This window comes from Paramormyrops kingsleyae, chromosome 1 (assembly GCF_048594095.1).
Source record: "Paramormyrops kingsleyae isolate MSU_618 chromosome 1, PKINGS_0.4, whole genome shotgun sequence".
NCBI classification, from domain to species: Eukaryota; Metazoa; Chordata; class Actinopteri; order Osteoglossiformes; family Mormyridae; genus Paramormyrops; species Paramormyrops kingsleyae.
In genome coordinates this window covers 61655843-61676407 of record NC_132797.1, presented here as the reverse complement: position 1 = coordinate 61676407, position 20565 = coordinate 61655843, and the positions used below count along the sequence as shown (strand labels likewise).

The 20565-nt window shown below is 43.8% G+C and overlaps 1 protein-coding gene across 1 annotated transcript in view; it reads right to left on the bottom strand.

Moving 5' to 3' along the window:
- The window catches only part of LOC111842925 (uncharacterized), a 28610-nt gene that overhangs the window by 1793 nt on the left and 6252 nt on the right, over positions 1-20565 (bottom strand). The window contains exons 9-41 of the mRNA XM_072705085.1: positions 19167-19325; positions 17530-17622; positions 17178-17237; positions 16815-16835; positions 15907-16000; positions 15554-15598; positions 15003-15086; positions 14811-14909; positions 14361-14496; positions 14154-14206; positions 13498-13592; positions 13025-13161; positions 12376-12567; positions 11783-11825; positions 11193-11298; positions 7410-7540; positions 6339-6470; positions 5516-5660; positions 4744-4839; positions 4535-4624; positions 4322-4400; positions 3897-3991; positions 3644-3795; positions 2112-2270; positions 1850-1942; positions 1698-1757; positions 1574-1603; positions 1400-1490; positions 1198-1239; positions 806-889; positions 619-717; positions 395-530; positions 126-181 (exon numbers count right to left, since the gene is read on the bottom strand). Coding sequence (XP_072561186.1) covers positions 126-181; positions 395-530; positions 619-717; positions 806-889; positions 1198-1239; positions 1400-1490; positions 1574-1603; positions 1698-1757; positions 1850-1942; positions 2112-2270; positions 3644-3795; positions 3897-3991; positions 4322-4400; positions 4535-4624; positions 4744-4839; positions 5516-5660; positions 6339-6470; positions 7410-7540; positions 11193-11298; positions 11783-11825; positions 12376-12567; positions 13025-13161; positions 13498-13592; positions 14154-14206; positions 14361-14496; positions 14811-14909; positions 15003-15086; positions 15554-15598; positions 15907-16000; positions 16815-16835; positions 17178-17237; positions 17530-17622; positions 19167-19325 — 3187 coding nt within the window. The remainder of the gene's footprint in view (positions 1-125; positions 182-394; positions 531-618; positions 718-805; positions 890-1197; positions 1240-1399; positions 1491-1573; positions 1604-1697; positions 1758-1849; positions 1943-2111; positions 2271-3643; positions 3796-3896; positions 3992-4321; positions 4401-4534; positions 4625-4743; positions 4840-5515; positions 5661-6338; positions 6471-7409; positions 7541-11192; positions 11299-11782; positions 11826-12375; positions 12568-13024; positions 13162-13497; positions 13593-14153; positions 14207-14360; positions 14497-14810; positions 14910-15002; positions 15087-15553; positions 15599-15906; positions 16001-16814; positions 16836-17177; positions 17238-17529; positions 17623-19166; positions 19326-20565) is intronic.

The window sequence follows — 20565 nt, the reverse complement described above, 5'->3', positions numbered from 1 at the left end:
AGGTTTAAAACAACTCTTCTTTAAAACACACTAAACCCAGCCATTTCTAACAAAAAATAAAAACTTTCCAGCAGGATTTACAAAATAAAAATTTTCCAAAGTGAGGCTATTTAAAGTAGGATTACCTTACAGAACTTGCTCCAGGCGATGAGCCCATCTGGGTTCCCAGCTGCCTCTCTACCTGTGGGCTCAGAACCAAGCCACTCAGAACCTAAATGAACCTAGAGAGTAACCAGCTGCAACCTGGGCAACTGACTTGTTTATTCACAGCATTCATCAGCTTCATGGGGGCTGGGAAGGCAACTGGACTGAAGCCGGTAACATGAGAAATCACTCCTAAGTTAAACATGGGGGCTTCACATTACATCATATTTAAGTGTTGTGTAGAACTCACCCAGTAGCTTGTCTCCTAGCATGCCCAGTTGCTCCGCGTTCAGTCCCCGTTTAGTGACTGAAGAGAACTGCCAGCTAAGGGCCTCAGACAGCTGGCTCCAGCACACTGGAGGGGGGTTGAGGAAAAATGACAGGTTCTGCAGCAGGGAAACAGACAGGGGGGGGGGGGTCAAACACTGCATGTGAGAAAAAGCACATCTGTGTGCAACCAGGGAACCGACCAACCTTGGCATCAGGACAGAGAATGTTGTACCACAGGATAGAAGCCCAACTTCCAGGCAGCTGGATGCCATTGGAGATCACAACCACAGGGAGGGCGGTTATCTGGAGCAGACACCCAGAGGAGGTGGGGGGGTGATTGAGATGGTAGGCAGAATCATCTGCATGCCACACAGACACATTGTAGCCCTACCTCCAGCTCAACATCAAGGCCTGGCTGGCAAAGTTTGGTCTCAAAACTGATGGAGTGAAGCTCCTCTGTGACTATGAGCGGGCCCTGAAATGGTAAACATGGTCAGCAATTATGGCAAAAGACAGGCAGCGTGGCTAGCACAGCTCACAGCTAAAGACAGGCAGTGTGGCTAGGACAGCCAGGGCTAAAGACAGGCAGCGTGGCTAGCACAGCTCACAGCTAAAGACAGGCAGTGTGGCTAGGACAGCTAGGACAGCCAGGGCTAAAGACAGGCAGCGTGGCTAGCACAAGTAGCTGAGCTAGAAGGTACACAACATTGCTCCATCATCACAGTTCAACACCAAACAACTGGGAGTTGGCTGCTGTTGGCAGAGCTCAGTCAGCTTCCTTACCTCACTTGACCTGGAACCTGCTGCCTTTGCTTCCCTCAATTGCTGTAGAGTAAAGTCAGAAGTCAACAAAGTCAAAAATCACTGGATGACAAACTAACCGGGAACAACATTCATCCAGGAAGAAGCCCTCAAGTTGTCTACACAGCTCCTGATGTGTGAGCTAGACCCTAATTACACAAAGCTCTTCTCCAAGTGCTCGTACCAGATGCCGGAACTCTGCAGAAAGGCTCCCATTGGACTCTTCCATATTCATGACTTTTGTGTTTGTGCCCAGAAGGTTAAACTTGCGGAAACTGGCAAAGAAAACATCACAATTACGGCAGGCGTGGCCTTGACCATATCCATTCAGAGAAGATGCCAGAAAACGTTGACTTACCCTTTGACAGTGTTCTTCTCCGTGACATCCCTGAAATGCAAAGGGACCGGACGTTTTGGGATCATAGTGGCAAAGTGTTCTTACTGTCCTCTAGATCATAGCCTAGTGATTCAGACTCACTCACTTGTCAAACAAAGCCTTCACGCTGAGCTGGTAATTAAACTCTGGGAGCTTCACCAGCAGCCTGTGCAGTAGTAACAGGAAACAAATACAGTGTCCACCAGAATACCCAGACAAGGTTCTGTGATGTCAACTTTATGAAGAAGAAGGTCCTACCTGAGTTTAACGGTGAACTGAACCCCTGTCTTCACCACCAGTGGCCTCTGAGGGTTTGTCGGCATACAGGGCTGTCGCTCCACCACCAAGGAGCTGAAATGAAAAATGTTCTTCATTCTTATACAGACGGTTCCACCCAAAGCTAAGCATTCTTCTGATCCCTCTAGTTCCTTAACTGCTAGGCTACACAGCACCCCCTTCATGGCACTTGAAAAACCATGCTAGGTGTTACTGTCACATGTTAGAGAAGGGCACGGCTCACTTGACAATGAGGTTCTTGAACAGCAAGATGCAACGGTCCTCCAGAAAGGTCTTCTTCAGCGTGATGGGGTCATTTTCATATGTGTACTTCTGCTCCAGCTCCTGAAGCTTCTTCAGCTGCTGCCGAACCTGCTGCAGACATTCGGCCACGGCAGTGAACCTGCAGGAGACACGTGGTATCCCTAAGTGGCTTCACAATGCTTTTCAAAGCAAAACCAGCCATGCCAGTCTTTCACTTCTGGCCAGTTCTTTGGCCAGTTTCATTTCTGGTCAGTTCCCCTCCAGTAATAGTGAGGGGACACAAGAACCTGGATATCGAAGGCCTCCCCCAGGACTAGGTGAACCACAATCTAATCAACTTCAAAGGGTGCTTGTTTGATGGAGGGGGAATCCACAAAGGCACTGCAAAGGCTGGTTGAGAAGATTTATTCTCTGGTCAAAATTATGTGGACAGCTTAACATCACACCTATATGTGCTTGCTGAATAAACAAACAACTCCACTCTTCTGAGAAGGCTTTCCACTAAAAAGAGTGGTTGTGGGAATTTCAGCCCATTCAGCTGCAAGACCATTAGTGAGGTTGGGCACTGATGTCAGACGAGAAGGCCTGGCTCCCAGTCGGCATTTCATTTCATCCCAAACGTTTTTAGTGGGATTGCAGTCAGGGCAGTGTGTAGGCACAAAGGCACAGTCATGCTGGAATAAGAAAGGGCCTTCCCCAAACTGTCGTCACAAAGTTGAAGTAACAACTGTCAAAAATGTCTTTGTATGCTGATGAATTATGATTATCCTTCAATGGAGCTAAGGGGCATAAACCAAACCATGAAAAACACCCAAACCATTATGCCCCCCTCCACCAAATATTTAATTTGCCACTATGCACTCAAACAAGCAGGTTCTCCAATCCACCATATCTGAATTCATCCAACAGACTGCCAGACAGTGAAGTTTGCTTCATCACTCCCAAGAATGTATTTCCACTGTTCCACTGCAATGTGCTTCATACCAGCTGAATAGACGCTTAATGCTGTGCAAGGCAACTCAACAATGGAAACTCCCACAAAGGTCCAGATGGAGAGTTCTCTTGCTGATGGTGGTTCCTGAAGCAATGTGAAACTCCTCAGCTAATATCTCAACTGAGGAAAGGCGATTTTTATGTACCACATGCACTCTGAGGTCCAGTTATCAGCTTGTGTGGCCGACCTCTTCATGGCTGAGCTGTGGATGGTCCTAGATGCTTCCACTTTACGATAATGAAAGTATGAGGGGAAGGGTCTAACAGGGCAACTGATTTCTTGCGTCCTATGATGGTGCCATGATCATAGTCACTGAGCTCTTCAGTATGACCCATTCTACTATCAGTGTTTGTCTATGGAGACTGAATGACTGTGTGCTTCATTTTATGCACCCATTAGCAATGGGTGTTCCTGAAACAGATGACCACAATAAGGGATGTCCCCATACTTTTGGCCAGGGAGTATACTTGAAAACACAGAAATACTGTCCGAGAAGCACAACCTTACAGGAAGCTCACCATGACTGCAACTGATCCAAGCATGTGTTGGGGGGGCCCCCGATGCACGCAATCTGCTGCCGCCGCTTCCAGTCAGGAAGCTCGTCTTTGATCAACTGATACTCCACCTGTTCCACCAGGTTGAGTGTCTCCGCCATCTGCCGCACTACCTCCTACCAGAGTACAGATGTTAATGGACATCAGCCTTGTTAAACATCACACTAGCCTGACAAATGAGGCTGTCCTTAATCTTACCATGACGATGGGCTCCTACCTCTCGCTTTATGCTCAGTTTGAGGAACATCTCCCGTATGGCCATCTCCTCACGTCTGATCTCGCTCTGGTTCACCATGTTTACCATGTCATGCTCTGGGAAGAATAACACAATAAAACACAGGGGGGCTCAAGTGATAGAATATGGTAATAAAATTAGTGCGTAAGTTTGTTTCAAAGTTCAGTCCTAGGATGAATAAACTGCAGGTTTTCAGATACATACATATAATTATATCAGGAAAGGTCTAGTTTTTCTGACCAAACATCATTTACAAATTGCTTCCAGAAATGCCACAGGACATGAAGCATACATGTTTATAACCTGTTTACCTTAGAGTGGCATGTACTACTTAACTTAATCTCTAATTGTTACACTTATACGCATTTGTTCAGCCGTGTCATGTGGGGCTGGGCTGATATGCTCACCTCTGCTCTGCAGGGTTTTGTGCTTGAAGTCGTGATCATCTTGCAGGTCCTCGAGTGATTTTATTTTCTGCTCCGTTTCCTGGATGGGAGGCAGTAAGCAGAGTATCTTTCTCCATCCACAGGAGACATCCACATCAGCTTGACTCATCTTAATAGTCATTAAAGGACCATTTCCAAAGGCTCTGACTTTAGGACCTGGGCTCCAATTCTCACCTGTACTTTACTCCTGAGGTATTTAACTTTATTATCCAGCTCTTTCTGCTTCTCGGCAGCCAGGCTGCTCTGTTCATTGCCCATGCTCTCCTGAAAGCCAGGTACAGGGTGTCACTCTGATGATATACTCATGTTATCTGGCTTAGCCATCTAGGACTAACCATAAAAATAACACCACTAATGGCAACTGAGTGGCCCCCTTCCCACACCTCTGTGTTCTTTGCTAATTCCAGAATCTTCTGCTCCTCCTTCAGGTATCTGCAGATGATCATAGCCATGTACACAGGATCTTCCTGAAAATTATCCTGCAGAAACAGAATCACATTACTGCATGGCATATATTTGTCACACAAAGAGCAGAACATCCAGCACTGACTCACCTACCTAATGCCAACAAGTATAGCATGACACTGTTACTACAGCAACAAAAAAGACACTTTCCTAGATCTGGAGGTGTTATCATAGCTAGAGACCTCAAAGACTGCAACTGAAATTCAAATCCACTAAGTCTAACTTCAAAGGACAGCCCCCTGGGCATTGTTTCAGCATCTTCTCTGCCCCATTGTGGGTTTTACCGCATGCAATATGAGATCAGGTAAGTTCAAACATTATTATCCATTGCTAAAATGGCTGAAACCTGCAGTTTCTAGATGCAGGAACAGCCAAGACGTACACAGGCAAGTGAAGCACATTAAACGGTATCATGACATTGACTATCGACAACCTATGTCAAGCCAAAACCTTGATTACTTCCAGTGCGGGTGCATATAAAAGCATGCAATGTGCAATGATCAGCCATACATGTAAAGCATAGACTGTATCAGGGTTACATATTTCAATTTAGCGGACAGAGAATTATTATTGTATAATATGAAGAATTCAGAAGTACAATGAAGAGCACCCGGCTTTAGGACAAAGACAGCCGACCCACGAGGTCAGAACGGCACCTCCACAGGCCACACCTCGCCCGGCTCCACGGACCTGGAGGTTCCTCTTGATCTTGCGGATGTTGTGCTGCAGCAGGAAGTTGTTCTCCAGGGCAAAGCGACTGTACTGGTCATCCAGCTGGGCCAAAAGGTCGTGGAAGCGCACTGTCGCCAGGGAGATGTCAGAGGCCACCAGCGCCCTGCAGGGGCGAGCAACCATTATTTTTCAACAAGCAAACAGCCAGTCCGTTTTTATGCACTGGCCTGAGATAACTGCACAGGTAGAGATAATTGATAATTTTTGCGTTTCGAGCCCTTTCACTACGTGCTATGAAACTAGTTATTACTACGTACTAGTTATTAGCTATGAAAAGCGGTAAGGGCAAATTTTAATTAACATTTAAATTTTCACATGCGCACTTTATCTTCAATAGCTGTTGCTCTTACAGCCACTGGTGGTGAACAGACGCTGCAAATTTCTTGGTAAAAATGCACAGAAATACATAATCTGATAAAGCAGTGTATATTGTCCCGCATAGTCAATTGCTTAAACCACAGTTTCCTTGATATGCCATGCACTGTTGATATGCACTTGGTCTCAGTGCCATGATAGTTTCTCTCAGATTAAATTTGTTTGGTTTAATCAAGCTAGAACTTATTTTCAAATCCTGACTTCCCTGAACCAGCTTTGTGATACAGATGTCAAGAAGCTTTACCATACATAAACACTCAAGACATATGGTCCCAAATACATACTTGTAACTAACATGGATATGGTTATCAGACCCTAAAAACACATCAAACACAAGTGAGCCTTATAGTTGGGACCCAGGTTTAATATAAGCCAATCTAAACAACCAGCTTTATCCAATGTTCACCAGTCATGACTTTCGATCCACTGGCTGAGATACTGGCGAATCTCCATTGGAAAGGTGTCATCATACAGCTGGTCCAGCTGCTCCAGGTACTTGGAGTCCAGCTGTTGTAGCTGGTACCACTGGGCCATTCTCCTGTGGAGACAGCAGGACAGACAAAAGGCCCACAAACAGATGAGAAGATTTTCAGAAAAGATAGGGGCCATCATCATAGCATCGTCCACACCCTCAATGCTTGTGCACCACCTAAGCAACAGGCAGATTGCATTTAACCAAGCGCTGCCTTCTTAATCAATAGTTTGTGGTGTGCTAAACCAAACTTATAATAATCTGAAGTCCAGCCTGGTAGTGTTAGGAAAGCCACACAGACTACACTGTATCTGAAAATGAGGCACTTTAAATGAAGAGAGTTATCAGTACACCTTTGCGCATTTGAGTTCTCCACAAAAAGAAGTTTGTTTCTTGTACTCGACGTCAGTGATGTTATCGGTAGTAAGGGTATTCACCATCTACAACAGACTTCCACCACACATCGACAGGAGGTAGCCTAGCCTAAATAATGATGGTCAATAAGCATTTAACACAATTCCCAGGCATACAGCAAAACAACCAACGATACCGGTGCATCGCGAAGTGATTCCCTAAGCGCCCAAACTCCAGGCGTCATCCTAGGTGCTGGTATACATCCTGCACTCAGCTATGAATCCACGAAGGTGTAATCAGATGAGAGGGCAACGGGTTAAAGAACTCCACTCGAACGACTGTTTAGATGTCTATGCTGGCTTTTACTGTAATGGAGGGTGCCACAGTCAGCAAATCACCACGCACGTGTGCATATGTCAGATGTGTCCACTGCGTTTCTGCAGTCCAACTATTAACTAGTTCAACGCCGTATTGGGTTAGGTAACCCTGGTGCCTGTTGAACTCATGTCATTGTAAAAAAAAAAAATCAAGACAAAGCGCAGCTCTCACAAGGGCTCTGTGTGCATGTACTGTATATATACTGGCAAGACCGGACCTCCGAGTTACAGGAAGCCACTACTAACTAACCGTAGGAAGATCTGGTTCGCTTACCTTTCCGTGAAGATTGAACGGGAATAAGCAAACGATAACCGCACAACAATAAAAAGAAATATATATAAATATATGTATAAAAAAAATAAGAAGCACTTCGTTTTCCCAGACCGCCGGAGCTCTCGGGCTTGTTTACATCATTTCCTATCTTATCGGGCCGCAGTCAGCGTTACACGTGCGTGTCCAACTTCCAAAGATCGACACGTATGTCGTCCAATTGAGACTCAACGCTTGCGTCACAGAACTAATCTGGGGAGAGAGATTCGTGTCCACCCTCTTTTCTGATTGGTGAATGTTTTGCATCTCCCGTGAGTCAAAGCAATATAGGCGCAGGCACCGTAAATCAAATAACGTAAAGTTTTCTCCCGGAAGAGGGTTCTGTATACGCTTTTTGTTTGTCGACTCTTGCGCGTATGTAACATTTATGAATGTTCTTAACCGACACATACGAATGAGTGTAATACTACGTTACGAGAAGTTCTGACTTGATGATCTTTCTATAAAAATCTCAAGAAGGAAGTAGAACTATGACTTGTAGGAATAAGAAATGGACGGGGGCGAAACAAGCGCTGCTAGATGCTGCTGAAACCATGAGATTTCCTGGAAATAGAAACACCCGAATGACAGCAAGTGAAAAAACAATCGAAACGCCTGACCCAAATTTCTACTCTTTCATTTGCTTTGGGGTTTAATTTTAGAAGTTCCTCCCATTTGATTTGAATTTAAATATGCCATTCATCCAACCACACATCCATATTGAAACAGCCGATATATATATAACAAACAAGGACAACATGTTTCGGGATGATTTTTTTCTCTTCCCGCATGTACAAGGTGTTGTACTCATTGCTGTTTGAACACAAATTTAAACTATTTTAAAAGTTTACATTTCAGTGTGTCGGTGTGTTAGTTTTTCAGCTGTTACAAATACATATGATTGAGGGTGTTTATAATCGTAGAAGGTAATTTAGGCTAAGAGTGGTGAGTTGCTTCACAACACATTTGCAACCCATTTTCAGATTGACTTTCTGGTCATGTACACAATGGGATGGGGAGATGTGTCTCTCTTCACATTCTCTCCTGGGGACCATTTCAGGGTTGTTTGAAGTCAGATATTAATATTCTGTTGGTGTGGGAGTTTCCAATAAATGAGGTGACCGAGATAACTGAGTCATCACAGAGTTTAGAGCATGAATGATGCCAGCCACTGCAAGGCTACATTGCTCACCCCCACCTAAAAATCTTGATCGAATGCAGATAAAGTCTGTTCTCTTCACCCACAGTAACTGTAAATGTCAAAGCTGGTCAAAGTCCAGTAAATGGATTAGTATTGTTCAGAGATGTTCACGAGTCACAAAATTAGAGTCCGAGCCAAGTCTCAAGTTTCTGTCATGGCTCCAATTTGACATTACTGTTTATCAAAAACTTAACTGGATATTTGTTTTTTTTTCTATTAGTAACTGATGCGACTAAATTGGAATCACCACTTGAACAGTTCAAAAACTGCATGTCTCATAGATCCTTATGGTTTAATATACATTTTTAAAGTAATTGCTATTTCAAATGCTTTTGAAGCAATAACATTTTTGTAAGACCCTAAGCACTTTTCTAATATAGATTAAAGTTAGGTTGAGTCGCATAGTTAGAGTCTTAAACTCGAGTTCCCATCTCTGGTACTGTTGCACTTGTAAAATGCTAAACTAGACCAGATTAGGGGGCATTTACTCCCTTTTCCAGCAAACAGGGCACAGACAGACACTGGGTACAGCAAATTCTAAATTGTAAATATACACTATATAGGCAAAAGTATTGCCACAGCTGGATAAAATCAAGCACTTAGCCATGTAGTCTGGTTTACCAACATTATTGTAAGAATGGGTCACTTTGAGAAGCTCAGTGAATTCAAACATGGTACTGTGACAGGATGCCACCTTTACAATAAGTCAATTCGTGAAATTTCTTCCCTGCTAGATATTCCAGTCAATTGTAAGTGGTATTATTACAAAGTGAAAATGTTTAGGAACAAAAGACACTCAGCCACAAAGTGGCAGACCAAGTAAAGTAACAGAACAAGGTTGCCAAGTGCTGAGGTGCATACTGCATAAATGTCGCCAACGCTCTGTTGATTCAGTAACTACAGAGTTCCAAACTTCCTCTGGCATTAACTCCAGCATAAAAACTGTGAGCCAGAAGCTTCAAGGAATGGGATAATAATATGTGGTTGTCTATTACGTAGGGGTTGGGCTAGGCCCCTTAGTTCCAGTGAAGGGAAATCTTAATGCTTCAGCATACCAAGACATTTTGGGCAATTCTATGCTTCCAACTTCGTAGGAACAGTGTGGGGATGGCCCTTTTCTGCTCCAACATTACTGTGGCCAAAGCAAGGTCCATAAAGACATGGGTGGATGAGTTTGGTGAGGAAGAACTAGACTAGCCCACACAGAGCCCTGACTTCAACCCCATTGAACACATTTGGGATGAACTAGAATGGAGATGGTGAGCCAGGCCTTCACATCCAACATAAGTGCCAGACCTTCTGGATGAATGGGCAAATTAACCACAGGCACACTCCAAAATCTTGTGGAAAGTCTTCCCAGAAGAGTGACAGCTGTTATATCTGCAAAGAGGGGACCAACCATATTGATGCCAGTTGATTTAGAATGGGATGTCCTAAAATTTCCTGTAGGTGTAATGGCCAGGTATTCCAGTACTTTTGTCGATATAGTGTAACACCAGTGTTTCTCTGACTTTTTGACAACTGCACACTCTGTAGGGGTTCTGAAGACCATTTTTGTAACCCCCATCTCTATTTCAAACATCATACTAATCAACTGTCAATACTCATGATCATTTGAATCAGCTGTGCTGGAGGTGAAAATCTGCTAGATGGCTTGGAATACTAGGAGAGCACTGGTTGCTATCTTCATCACAACCAGGCACAAGATGATACTGGATGCTAATCTGAAACTTTTAATCCTGATATTTGAGTCATTTATTAATCTTATTTACTAAGGAAGAATTTGTCAGATATACAACATTTTGTGAGGAGATCACAGACAAATAAAGCACTGTTCACAACTCCAAAGTCATACAAGCACAGGAAGTCAACTAGAGAATTTGCAGTATTTATATTCTGAGCTTAGAAATATTTACATAAATGTAATATTTGATTATAATTTGCTTGAAAAGTGTTTAAATACTGGGTTTGGCTGAAAAGTCATCTCATTAGGGTCATATGAAACACATTCAGAAATGTTATGGCAGACTTTGACTTTGCACATTTTTTTTATAGCAAGAATCTAGTGCAAAATACCCAGTAAATGCTTTTTACAAGCTCTAAAATTGTAAAAGGAAAAATAAAAGCATGAGTCTAGAAACAAAACATGATCACATATACATTAAAAACGCATGTCTTCTGACTGCATCTAAACTTAAAGCACAAATTCCAAATTTTCAGAAGGCAATAGTGCATTATCTGTACAGTACATAACAGAATAGTGAAAATGCTGCTGATGGTTCTGGCAGAACAGATGACAGGCCGATATTTCCGATGATGTCACTGGTCCATTATTCTCCTTACTCTGAATATGGTGAACTCATCTGTAATACAAAGACAGACAATACCTAGAATGTATCAGGATATAAACACCTCCTCCCACGAAAGCACATCAAAAACAGCACTGAGGACACTTATCAGGAAGACTTAAGAGTTTAAGAACAAGTTGAAGGTGGCAGTGGCAGCGATGCTGTCCTGCAGAGTCTTCAAAGAGCCAAGAGACTCACAGCGGTCTCGATCTCGAAGGGGTCCAGCTGCTGGTTCAGCATGTCGAACATGCCGGGGCTCATGGGTGGTTCCGGGGACGCGGAGGAGGGTGGTGTCACACTGGAGCTGCAAGGTTTACCGCAAACACACAGCGAATGCTGTCAACTGAGTTCAAGGCACCATCAGAGGCGTCTGACCACAAGCTGTGACCTAGCGTGACCAAAGTTACTTTGCTAGCAATATGGGACACAAGCAGACCTGTTACAACGCATTATGTAATAATGCTATATTTTGTAATAACTTGACGAAATGTTCCAAATTTATAGATTAATATTATAATTTTATATTGCAACATTATTTTAATATTATAATTTTATATTGCAACATTACTCTATTAGTCTTATCATCATCATCGTTATCATTGTTTGTTACATTCTGTCAATTTATTACATAATGTGGCATTATTACTTAATTTGTTGCTACAAGGCCATAAATAAGGCTGATCAAAGCTGACCAAAAAAGAAAGTTAACCAAAAGTACTCAGCAGCACCCCTCTCCCCTGTCCCCCACCAAAACAAAAAAAAAATTACAACCGTCAAGGAATACTTACACCAAGGATATGGGAATCAGGACAGAAGGGATGTATGGAAAAGCTGATTAAAAGAAACAAAAAATACCGTAAAATCATATTATAAAATGCCATAAAACTGAGAATGTGGTCTTATATTCCTGCCATTACAATTATATTATTACTGCTACTAACCTCTTATATCACACCTGATTGAGTCACGCCCTATCACATTCACATCCGAGGTCCATAGCAAATAATGTAACAGGTGCAGGAGAATGGGTATTGCTGCCAGCGGGATAATAACCCACTGTCCATATCTAACTTGTAATACAGTATGCATGGACAGCTACGATTTCAAGATATGCCCAAATTGAATTACGTCTGGTGGTCCTGGGCCAAAGTCCACGCAAGGCTATATTACTAGAAATATTTGTTTACATTATCCCTTTCGCAGCTCCAGGCCCCACCCCCCACCACCCTGCCCGGGATAAAATGGATGGATTGACCGAATTGACTGCCACACTACCCAAATGTCTGTGTGGGGCATTTGTGCTTTAGCTGGTGGCTCAAACTCAGGGAAAGGTCCCAAAGCTTCTTCCCATGGCTACGGCCGCCCCAGATCGTTAGAAAACCTTTGCTCTGCTGGCTGTTGTAATGCTTCCCAAAGGCTTCGTCCTTGGGGATGTCTGGGTACAGGAACTTCAGTGGGTTTTCCGGCACAATCCCATCGGCGATCACCTTGTAGTCACGGATGATGTCGGCAAATGGCAGCGCGCTAAGGCGACTCTTGGTGTATGGCTCCACGGAGTTGAACTTCACCTCACCTGTAGAGAGTGCTCATTAGATTTTAAAGAAAAGTCCACCTACAGCTGGACTTGCCTTTAGAGACATTTACTGTCCATCATGTTTTAGGTTCATATTATAATTCTGGGCTCAACTGTTGAAGCTGCAGTTTTCATGTCAGATCGAATTTATGGGGCCAGTTTGAGGTTTGGTGGAGCATTTGAAATTGGTATGTAGGACTGATGAAAATGAGAATACGAACAAGAGACAATTTTGTGTACTGCAACCGTGACATGAATTAACCATACGAACTGTCATTTTTAGTTTAACTTGTTTCTGGAATGTTACTCTCATTAGCGAAGTTTTGCTTGTGAACAGCTAGGGTGCAGCAAATGTCTCCGTGGTGAAGTTCACATCTGGGGGGGTTCCTGCCAGACAGCTCAACATGTCACCTGACTGGTTGAACATTCAAGTGCCAGTGTGTGGCGCTGTCCTCACCATTCTCTCCCTGCTCCACCCACGTGAAGGTGATCCCTCCCAGGTGGCTCTCGCTGAAGCGCAGCAGGAAGGTGCCCGGCTCCTTTTCCTTCAGTAAAGCCCGTTCCGTCTCCTTGCTGACGAAGCCCATGATGTACCTGGGACCAGGGACACAGTCTCATTCTGGACAGACATATAGTGTGTAGGCATACATTTAAGGTATGGTTAAATTAAAACGAACCATCCACAGTTGGAAGGCACCATTCATATAAAGACCTCAAACATTTCGAAAATGGACATAGAACGAGTTCCCTGAGTCTTTTAGACTCCTCAAGCTTTTCCCACACACACTGGTATCATGATAGGGCTCTGCTGTTGTACCCTTAAGTTTGGAGATTAATCTCAATGATTCTAGTAACGTGGTATGTTGAGGCATGAGCTACATTATGCCACATTCTGGGACTTTCCATCCTGCACACAGCAGCTATGCTCACCCATCAATCCACACAGGCAGCAGGTGCTTCTTGATGAGCTCCAGAATGGAGTCAAGCCACATCCAGAAGTTGAATGGCTTCCCTGGGATGTTCTCCTGGGGACAAGATGAGCAGAGGAATGTGAAGCAGATTCAAATTCAACCATTGTATGAAAACTGATGTAATGTCTCATGGGGGGGTCTGCTTTCTTACACAGCTTAAGGTGACTTGGAGATTTCTGCCGTTGTGATTGCTAAACCATGTCAACTGAGTATTAGATCTGGATTGGTTTCCAGCAGTAAATGTAATTCCCCTTGAGTTCAACCAGACTACAAACCAGTAACCTGAGTAAATGTTGAAACTGAATAACCCCCTATGGTCAGACATGTCACAAGCCTGAGGCACTGGGGGCTGAAGCCCTGAATGAATCCATATGAGCCCCATATAATTATTTTAGCTCAGATGTTTTAACAGCCATCACTGCAGTCCTGTCCAGGGCTGGGTTTCCCAAAACCTTCACAATGTTCTGAACATCTTAATTTCAGAGAGCGAGAATACAAAATGATGACCCTTGGACAAATTAGGTCTCTGGGCTATGCCCTTGATGTCTTAAGATCCTAGCAATGCCCCTGCCTATGATCAAGCCAATGAAGGTGTCAGAGACACTGATGAGTTACCTTGCAGAACTTGGACCAAGAAACTTGGCAGTCATTGTGGGAGGCTTGCTGGCCTAAGAGAGAGAGGGAGACAAACTTCAGTTAAAACTAAGGTGTGATCAGTACACCACTGACATCTGCTGTTTTCACTGCTTGACAGTCATTTGGGGGAACATAAAAAAAACACCAGGGGCACAGGTAGATGTACAACTTGGAGAGGCCAGTCACCTAGAAGCTTTTCTCCCAGCATGCTCAACTGCTCCCGGGTGAGGCCGCGCCCCGCAAACGTGGAGAACTGCCAGCTGAGCACCTCGGACAGCTGGCTCCAGGTAGCACGCGATGGATTGCTGAAGAATGACAGGTTCTGGGCTCGCAGGGACAAGACAGGGGACACGTGTGACATTCTCATATCAATATCATGAACTTTTTTGGGTGGAAATTTAAGCAGTTAGGATGGACTCCTCTAAAAATCACTCAGCATGACCAGCAACAGTGGAGTTGCAAAAACCATCGTTTACAGCGATAGAGGACCATGACCTATATTTATCATTTAAATCTGTTCCAATGAACAAACAAGTTTAATGAAGAAAAAGAGAGTAACCTTCAACACTGGTCAACACTGACAGCAGCAGAGGTTGAAGGGACTATTTTGAAACTGCCAGTGTAAGCAGTGCTCACCTTGGGCTCATCTGTCAACAGGTTATACCACATGACCGAAGCCCATCCCCCAGGAAGCTGGCTGACGTTGGAGATGACGACCAGGGGAAGTGAGCAGGTCTAGGAGGGGGGGAGGCACAAAGTTTGGCAGAAGATGTTATGGGAGCGGGGTTGGTTTTACTGGCCGCAGGTGACATTCTGTCCATTACTGACCTCCAAGTCGATGTTGAGGCCTTGCATACAGAACTGCGCCTCAAAGCTGAGCGAGTGCAGCTCCTCCGTCACAGTCAGAGGCCCCTGACAGGAACAGACATAGCCCGTTTTACAGAACTCGCAGACTTTGCCCTGCCCTGACTTCCTCTCAACAGATGGAGTGCGGTGCAATGCGGCACAGCACAGCCTCTTACTTCCTTCTGCAGATGCTTAGTTCTTGGACAGTGAAACAGTATGTGGATGGCTCAGTTTCAGGCTCTCTTTAATTTTGTTAGTCTGTCCTTGTCACACAGAGAACCACACAGACGAAGTGAAAGCAGAAAGACAACAAAAGTGACGCACCGTGAGCTGCTCTGCGTGACTGTTGAAGAAACATTTCCCTGTAAAGCCTCATGCCTCAGCTACACACCACTTACAAAGAGTGGATGTTTGAAGGCTGACAAAATTTACCCAGCATGCACTGCATTCTGACAGCAGCAAACAGTGTGGAGTTCCTACACCCTGCCTGTCCGGCTGACACAGCCATGGGGCAGATTTAGAAAGCATCTCACCTCATTGCCTTTAGTCCCATTTATGAACTTCCGCTCTTTCAGTTGCTGCAGAGAATGGGAGAGTGGGTAAAAAAAAAAACACATTTCCTCACGTGAGACACAAGCAGCATGACACAGAGTACCCAGCAGATTCAGCCATTTACTCAGAGCGACACAGGGAAAATACAAAATTCAAAATGCACAAAAATTAGTGTTCATGCTGACCCTCTCATGCCATCTCATCTAATCATCTCACTCTGACAGTCTCAGACTTGACTGTCTCACACAGACCACCACATCCTGTCTCATTTGTCCATCTCGTCCAATCTTTTTAGGATTCCCATGAGTCCTTGCCATGTCCCAGGCGCAATTACCAGATGCCGAAACTCCACAGACAGACAGCCATTGGATGACTCCTCTACATCCATCACTTTGGTGTTGTTCGTCAGGATGAAGAACTGTCGGTTCCTGAGGGCCCCAGACAGAGTAAGCCAGTGTCCACACACACATACTCACACTCTCTCTCTTACACATACATCCCTGATAACACACACTCTCTCTTACACATACCCCTGGTAACACATTCTCTTTTCCTCTCTCTCCCTCACACACACACACACACACACACACACACACACACACACACACACACACACACACACGACACACACACACACACACACATGACACACACACTCAATCAGTCAGTCATGTAATCATATCTTTTTCGGGACCACTCATTCATCTCTATGGGAAAAATATGACAACCTTAACTCCTACCCAGCCCTAACCATAACCATAAGTAACCAAACAAAATACAAGAGCATTTTTAGTTTTTTCATTGCAGTCACGGATTTTTTTCCCATGGTAAAAAAACGGGTATGCATCACGTTGTGGGGACATTTGGTCCCCACAAGGTAAGGTAAACCTGAAACACACACACACACACACACATATATTTGTAGTTATATCTTTGCGCAGACTCTCCATTCATTACTATGGGGAAAAGTCTAATCCCAACATGATGATATTAACCTCTACCCAGCCCTAACCTTAACAGTAACCAACAAAAATATGAGACTTTTGGCATTACGAGTTTTTGCATTCACAGATCTTTGTGGGGATCTGAAAAATGGTCCCCACAACATTAAAATAACAGGTTTTTATCACATTGTGGGGGATATTTGGTCCCCACTATGTAATTTAAAGCTAATCCATACACACACACGCACGCATACACCTTGAGTTTGACTCCCGGAAGAATATCAATACAAACACTTACACTCTGCCAGGTGGAAGGTCCCTGCAGAAATCAGAGGGGGAGAGGGGTAGGTTAAGAGATGTTGCGGGGTCTCCTTCACCCCCTCAGACACAGGGGTTCATATGGGGAGATGCTGACCCTGACATTCTGACTAGAAAGTTCAGGTTCAGAAAGTACAAATCCAGATTGAGATTTTGTTTCAACCAACGAGTTGTGTACTCTGTGGATGTGACTCTTCATACTCAACCAATTGGTTGAAACAAAATCTTGGCCTGGATTTGTATTTTCTGAACCTGAACATTCCACCTCTGCTGACTGCGTATACAAAACAGTGGCAGGCAGTAGAGTGCACACAAAGCCATGTAGCTTGGCAGCAAAACTCACTTGTCAAATGTGGTCTTCACCTTTAGCTGATAATCCACTTCTGGAAGTTTGACCAGCAATCTGAAGATAGAATTGAAATCAAACGGCAATGGGGGGTGGGGGGTATGTAAAACAAAGACTAACAGTTAACATCAATCTTCAGTTCCTTCAAGTCTGAACTAAAGACATTTGCCTTCCATGAACATTTTTCTGCTGTCTCTTCCTGATTACTGATTTTTTTCCTCCCTCGTGTAAAGCGAGCTTGGTATTGTGAAAGGTGCTGCTATATAAATGTAACCTATTATTATTATTTATTACTATTGGGGGGGGGGGGGCAGAGGGCAGAAGGTGGCGAACAGGGGGGTGTCCATACCTGACTTTTGTTGTGAACTGCACTTGTGTCTTTATGATAAGGGGCTTCTGGGGGTGGGTAGGCATGCATGGCTGCTTCTCCACCACAAAGGAGCTGGCAAGTGAGAGAACAGACCTCAGCTTCAGACCCACCCTGACCCCCCCCCCCATGGTATGTGCCACACCAACCCTTTCCCTTGGGCCCTTGAGTGAGGCCCTTAACCCCCAAAATGCTCCAGGGGCTCTGGATGGATTGCTATCCCTGCTTTCAGATCCAAAGCTTCACTCTCACCTCTATACGTGTCTGGGTCTCAAAGGAGAGCATGACGAGATATGTGAAAACTAACACATCCCTATGTACCTGTATTCCAACTAGTGAAAATGGCAAATACAGTGGTACCTCGGTTCTCAAACTTAATCCATTCCGGACTCCGGATCGAATCCTAAAAATCCGATCTAATTTTTCCCATAAGAAATAATGGAAAACCAATTAATTGGTTCCCGGCCCTCCAAAATTACACCTAAATATGTGTTTAATTAAATTTTTTTTTTTTTAGCATTTAAACACAAAATTAACAGGATAAAACAAGAGCAGCATTTTTTTCTTAATGGCTTCCAAAACGATAAAGATCTTATCCCAACATTACCCCTGTCCTGCCCCGATCATCCGCTCCTTCCGTGTGCCACGCCCCCTCGTTAACCCTGTGTGGAATCGCCATGTGATCAGCTGTTTCTGGTTGTCATTAGTCATTAGTCCTCTGTATTTCGTCCACGTTTCAGTTTGTTTCCCCAGTCCGGTCATTGGGTGCGTTCGACTTGCTTACAGCGCTGGCTTAAAGCAACGCATTCTGATCCTGACGCAATGCATTACGGTTAGATGCATTGCGACCTCTCACCCGGCTGCACAAACTGGAACCGTCTCCGTGACGACTTACCTTTGCCCTTATTGGCTGAAGAGTTTAGTTACACTCATGACGTTTGTATCCCAGGCAGTTCCAATGCTTAAACTGCTATTTCTCCCGAATATCACATATAGCAGTGAGAACTGGTTTTCAGTTAATTTACCTGGTAAAATAAAGTTGAAATAAATGACATAAATGCTCTAATAGTACATGTAAGTTAGTGGTTTATTTATTGTTAGTTACTGTAATGTTGCGCTGCTTTATTTGGTTAATCGTCCAGTCTGTGAAGGCGGCATTCAAGTAAGAATTGCATTGTAGTATGACTCATTTCCTGGCGCGTACAATATATATTAGGTCAGCATTCATGGTTTGACTTCTGATATTCAGATCGAGTTCTAGGTCAAACTGGTTTGTTCGACTTTCAAGAAATTCGAGTTCTAGTGAGTTCGAGAACCGAGGTACTTCAGTATTTCATTTGAAAAGGCAAAAACATTTTTAATCATTATCTGAGAACTTCACGTGGTGTCCAGAAAATTTTAGTAATTACACATTTTAATAAGTTCTAAATCCTGGGCAAGGTTAGCCAGTCACAGAGTTGCTGGAGTTGAATCTCAATTTTAAATGAACTTGTTTACATATGTGGGCTTTTTCCAGATTATCTCACTTAAATTGTACATTGTTTGCTTAAACTTCAGAAAAAGCTACAGTGTTTAATCTAAAGTATAAACCTGTGACAGATACAAACAGTGTCACACACCTTTTGATGAGGATGTAGATGAGGTGTTTGACCTGTTCCTCCATCTGGGGCTTCTGCAGCGGAATGGGGTCACTCTCATAGGTCACCTTCAGGATCAGGTCCCCCAGCTTGTCCAGCTGCCTCTTAATCTGAAAGAGGCTCTGGGCTGTCAGCGTGAACCTGAGAACACAGAATGAACCAACCAAAATCTGGTGGTTAGATATGCACAATAAATAGGTTAACATATCAGTAGAGGCAGATATTAATAAAAAAAAATCAAGATATCGGCTTTGGTCTGAAATGGCTGGCCAATATTTCAACTTTGTTGACATATAAAATTAGCGGTACCAGAGCTAAAATAATAGATGTGATTGTATTAGATGATCAGCCATTTTCCATAGTGGAGGACAAGGAATTTCATCAGTTCATTTACCACTTAGAAGATGTCTCAAAGTACCAAGACATGTTTATAATTCATTATCTTTCACTTTCTGTCAATGTTTCTCCACTGGCAACCCACACTCAGCAAGAGGATAGCTGGTTATCAGTATCGCCAATATTACACAAAAATATAATCAGTTATAAGTTATCAAAATTTCCACATTGGTGCACCCTACTGTTGGTAGTTACAAAGCAGACTCCAGTGGTTCAGAATTATGTCACTATCTTGGAAGGCCTTAAGCATTTAATGTTCTATCAGTAAATAAACGCTATACTGAAACTTAATTAAATGTTGCCAAGTGCCAGTGTGTCATGAAAAGAGGGGAACAGGCTTGGGTTCAAATGGAGCTGACTGAGGCATCCAAAAACCTTGTGTAATGTCCTGATACATACACTCACCTAAAGGATTATTAGGAATACCATACTAATACGGTGTTTGACCCCCTTTCGCCTTCAGAACTGCCTTAATTCTACGTGGCATTGATTCAAGGTGCTGAAAGCATTCTTTAGAAATGTTGGCCCATATTGATAGGATAGCATCTTGCAGTTGATGGAGATTTGTGGGATGCACATCCAGGGCACGAAGCTCCCGTTCCACCACATCCCAAAGATGCTCTATTGGGTTGAGATCTGGTGACTGTGGGGGCCATTTTAGTACAGTGAACTCATTGTCATGTTCAAGAAACCAATTTGTAATGATTCGAGCTTTGTGACATGGTGCATTATCCTGCTGGAAGTAGCCATCAGAGGATGGGTACATGGTGGTCATAAAGGGATGGACATGGTCAGAAACAATGCTCAGGCAGGCCGTGGCATTTAAACGATGCCCAATTGGCACTAAGGGGCCTAAAGTGTGCCAAGAAAACATCCCCCCACACCATTACACCACCACCACCAGCCTGCACAGTGGTAACAAGGCATGATGGATCCATGTTCTCATTCTGTTTACGCCAAATTCTGACTCTACCATTTGAATGTC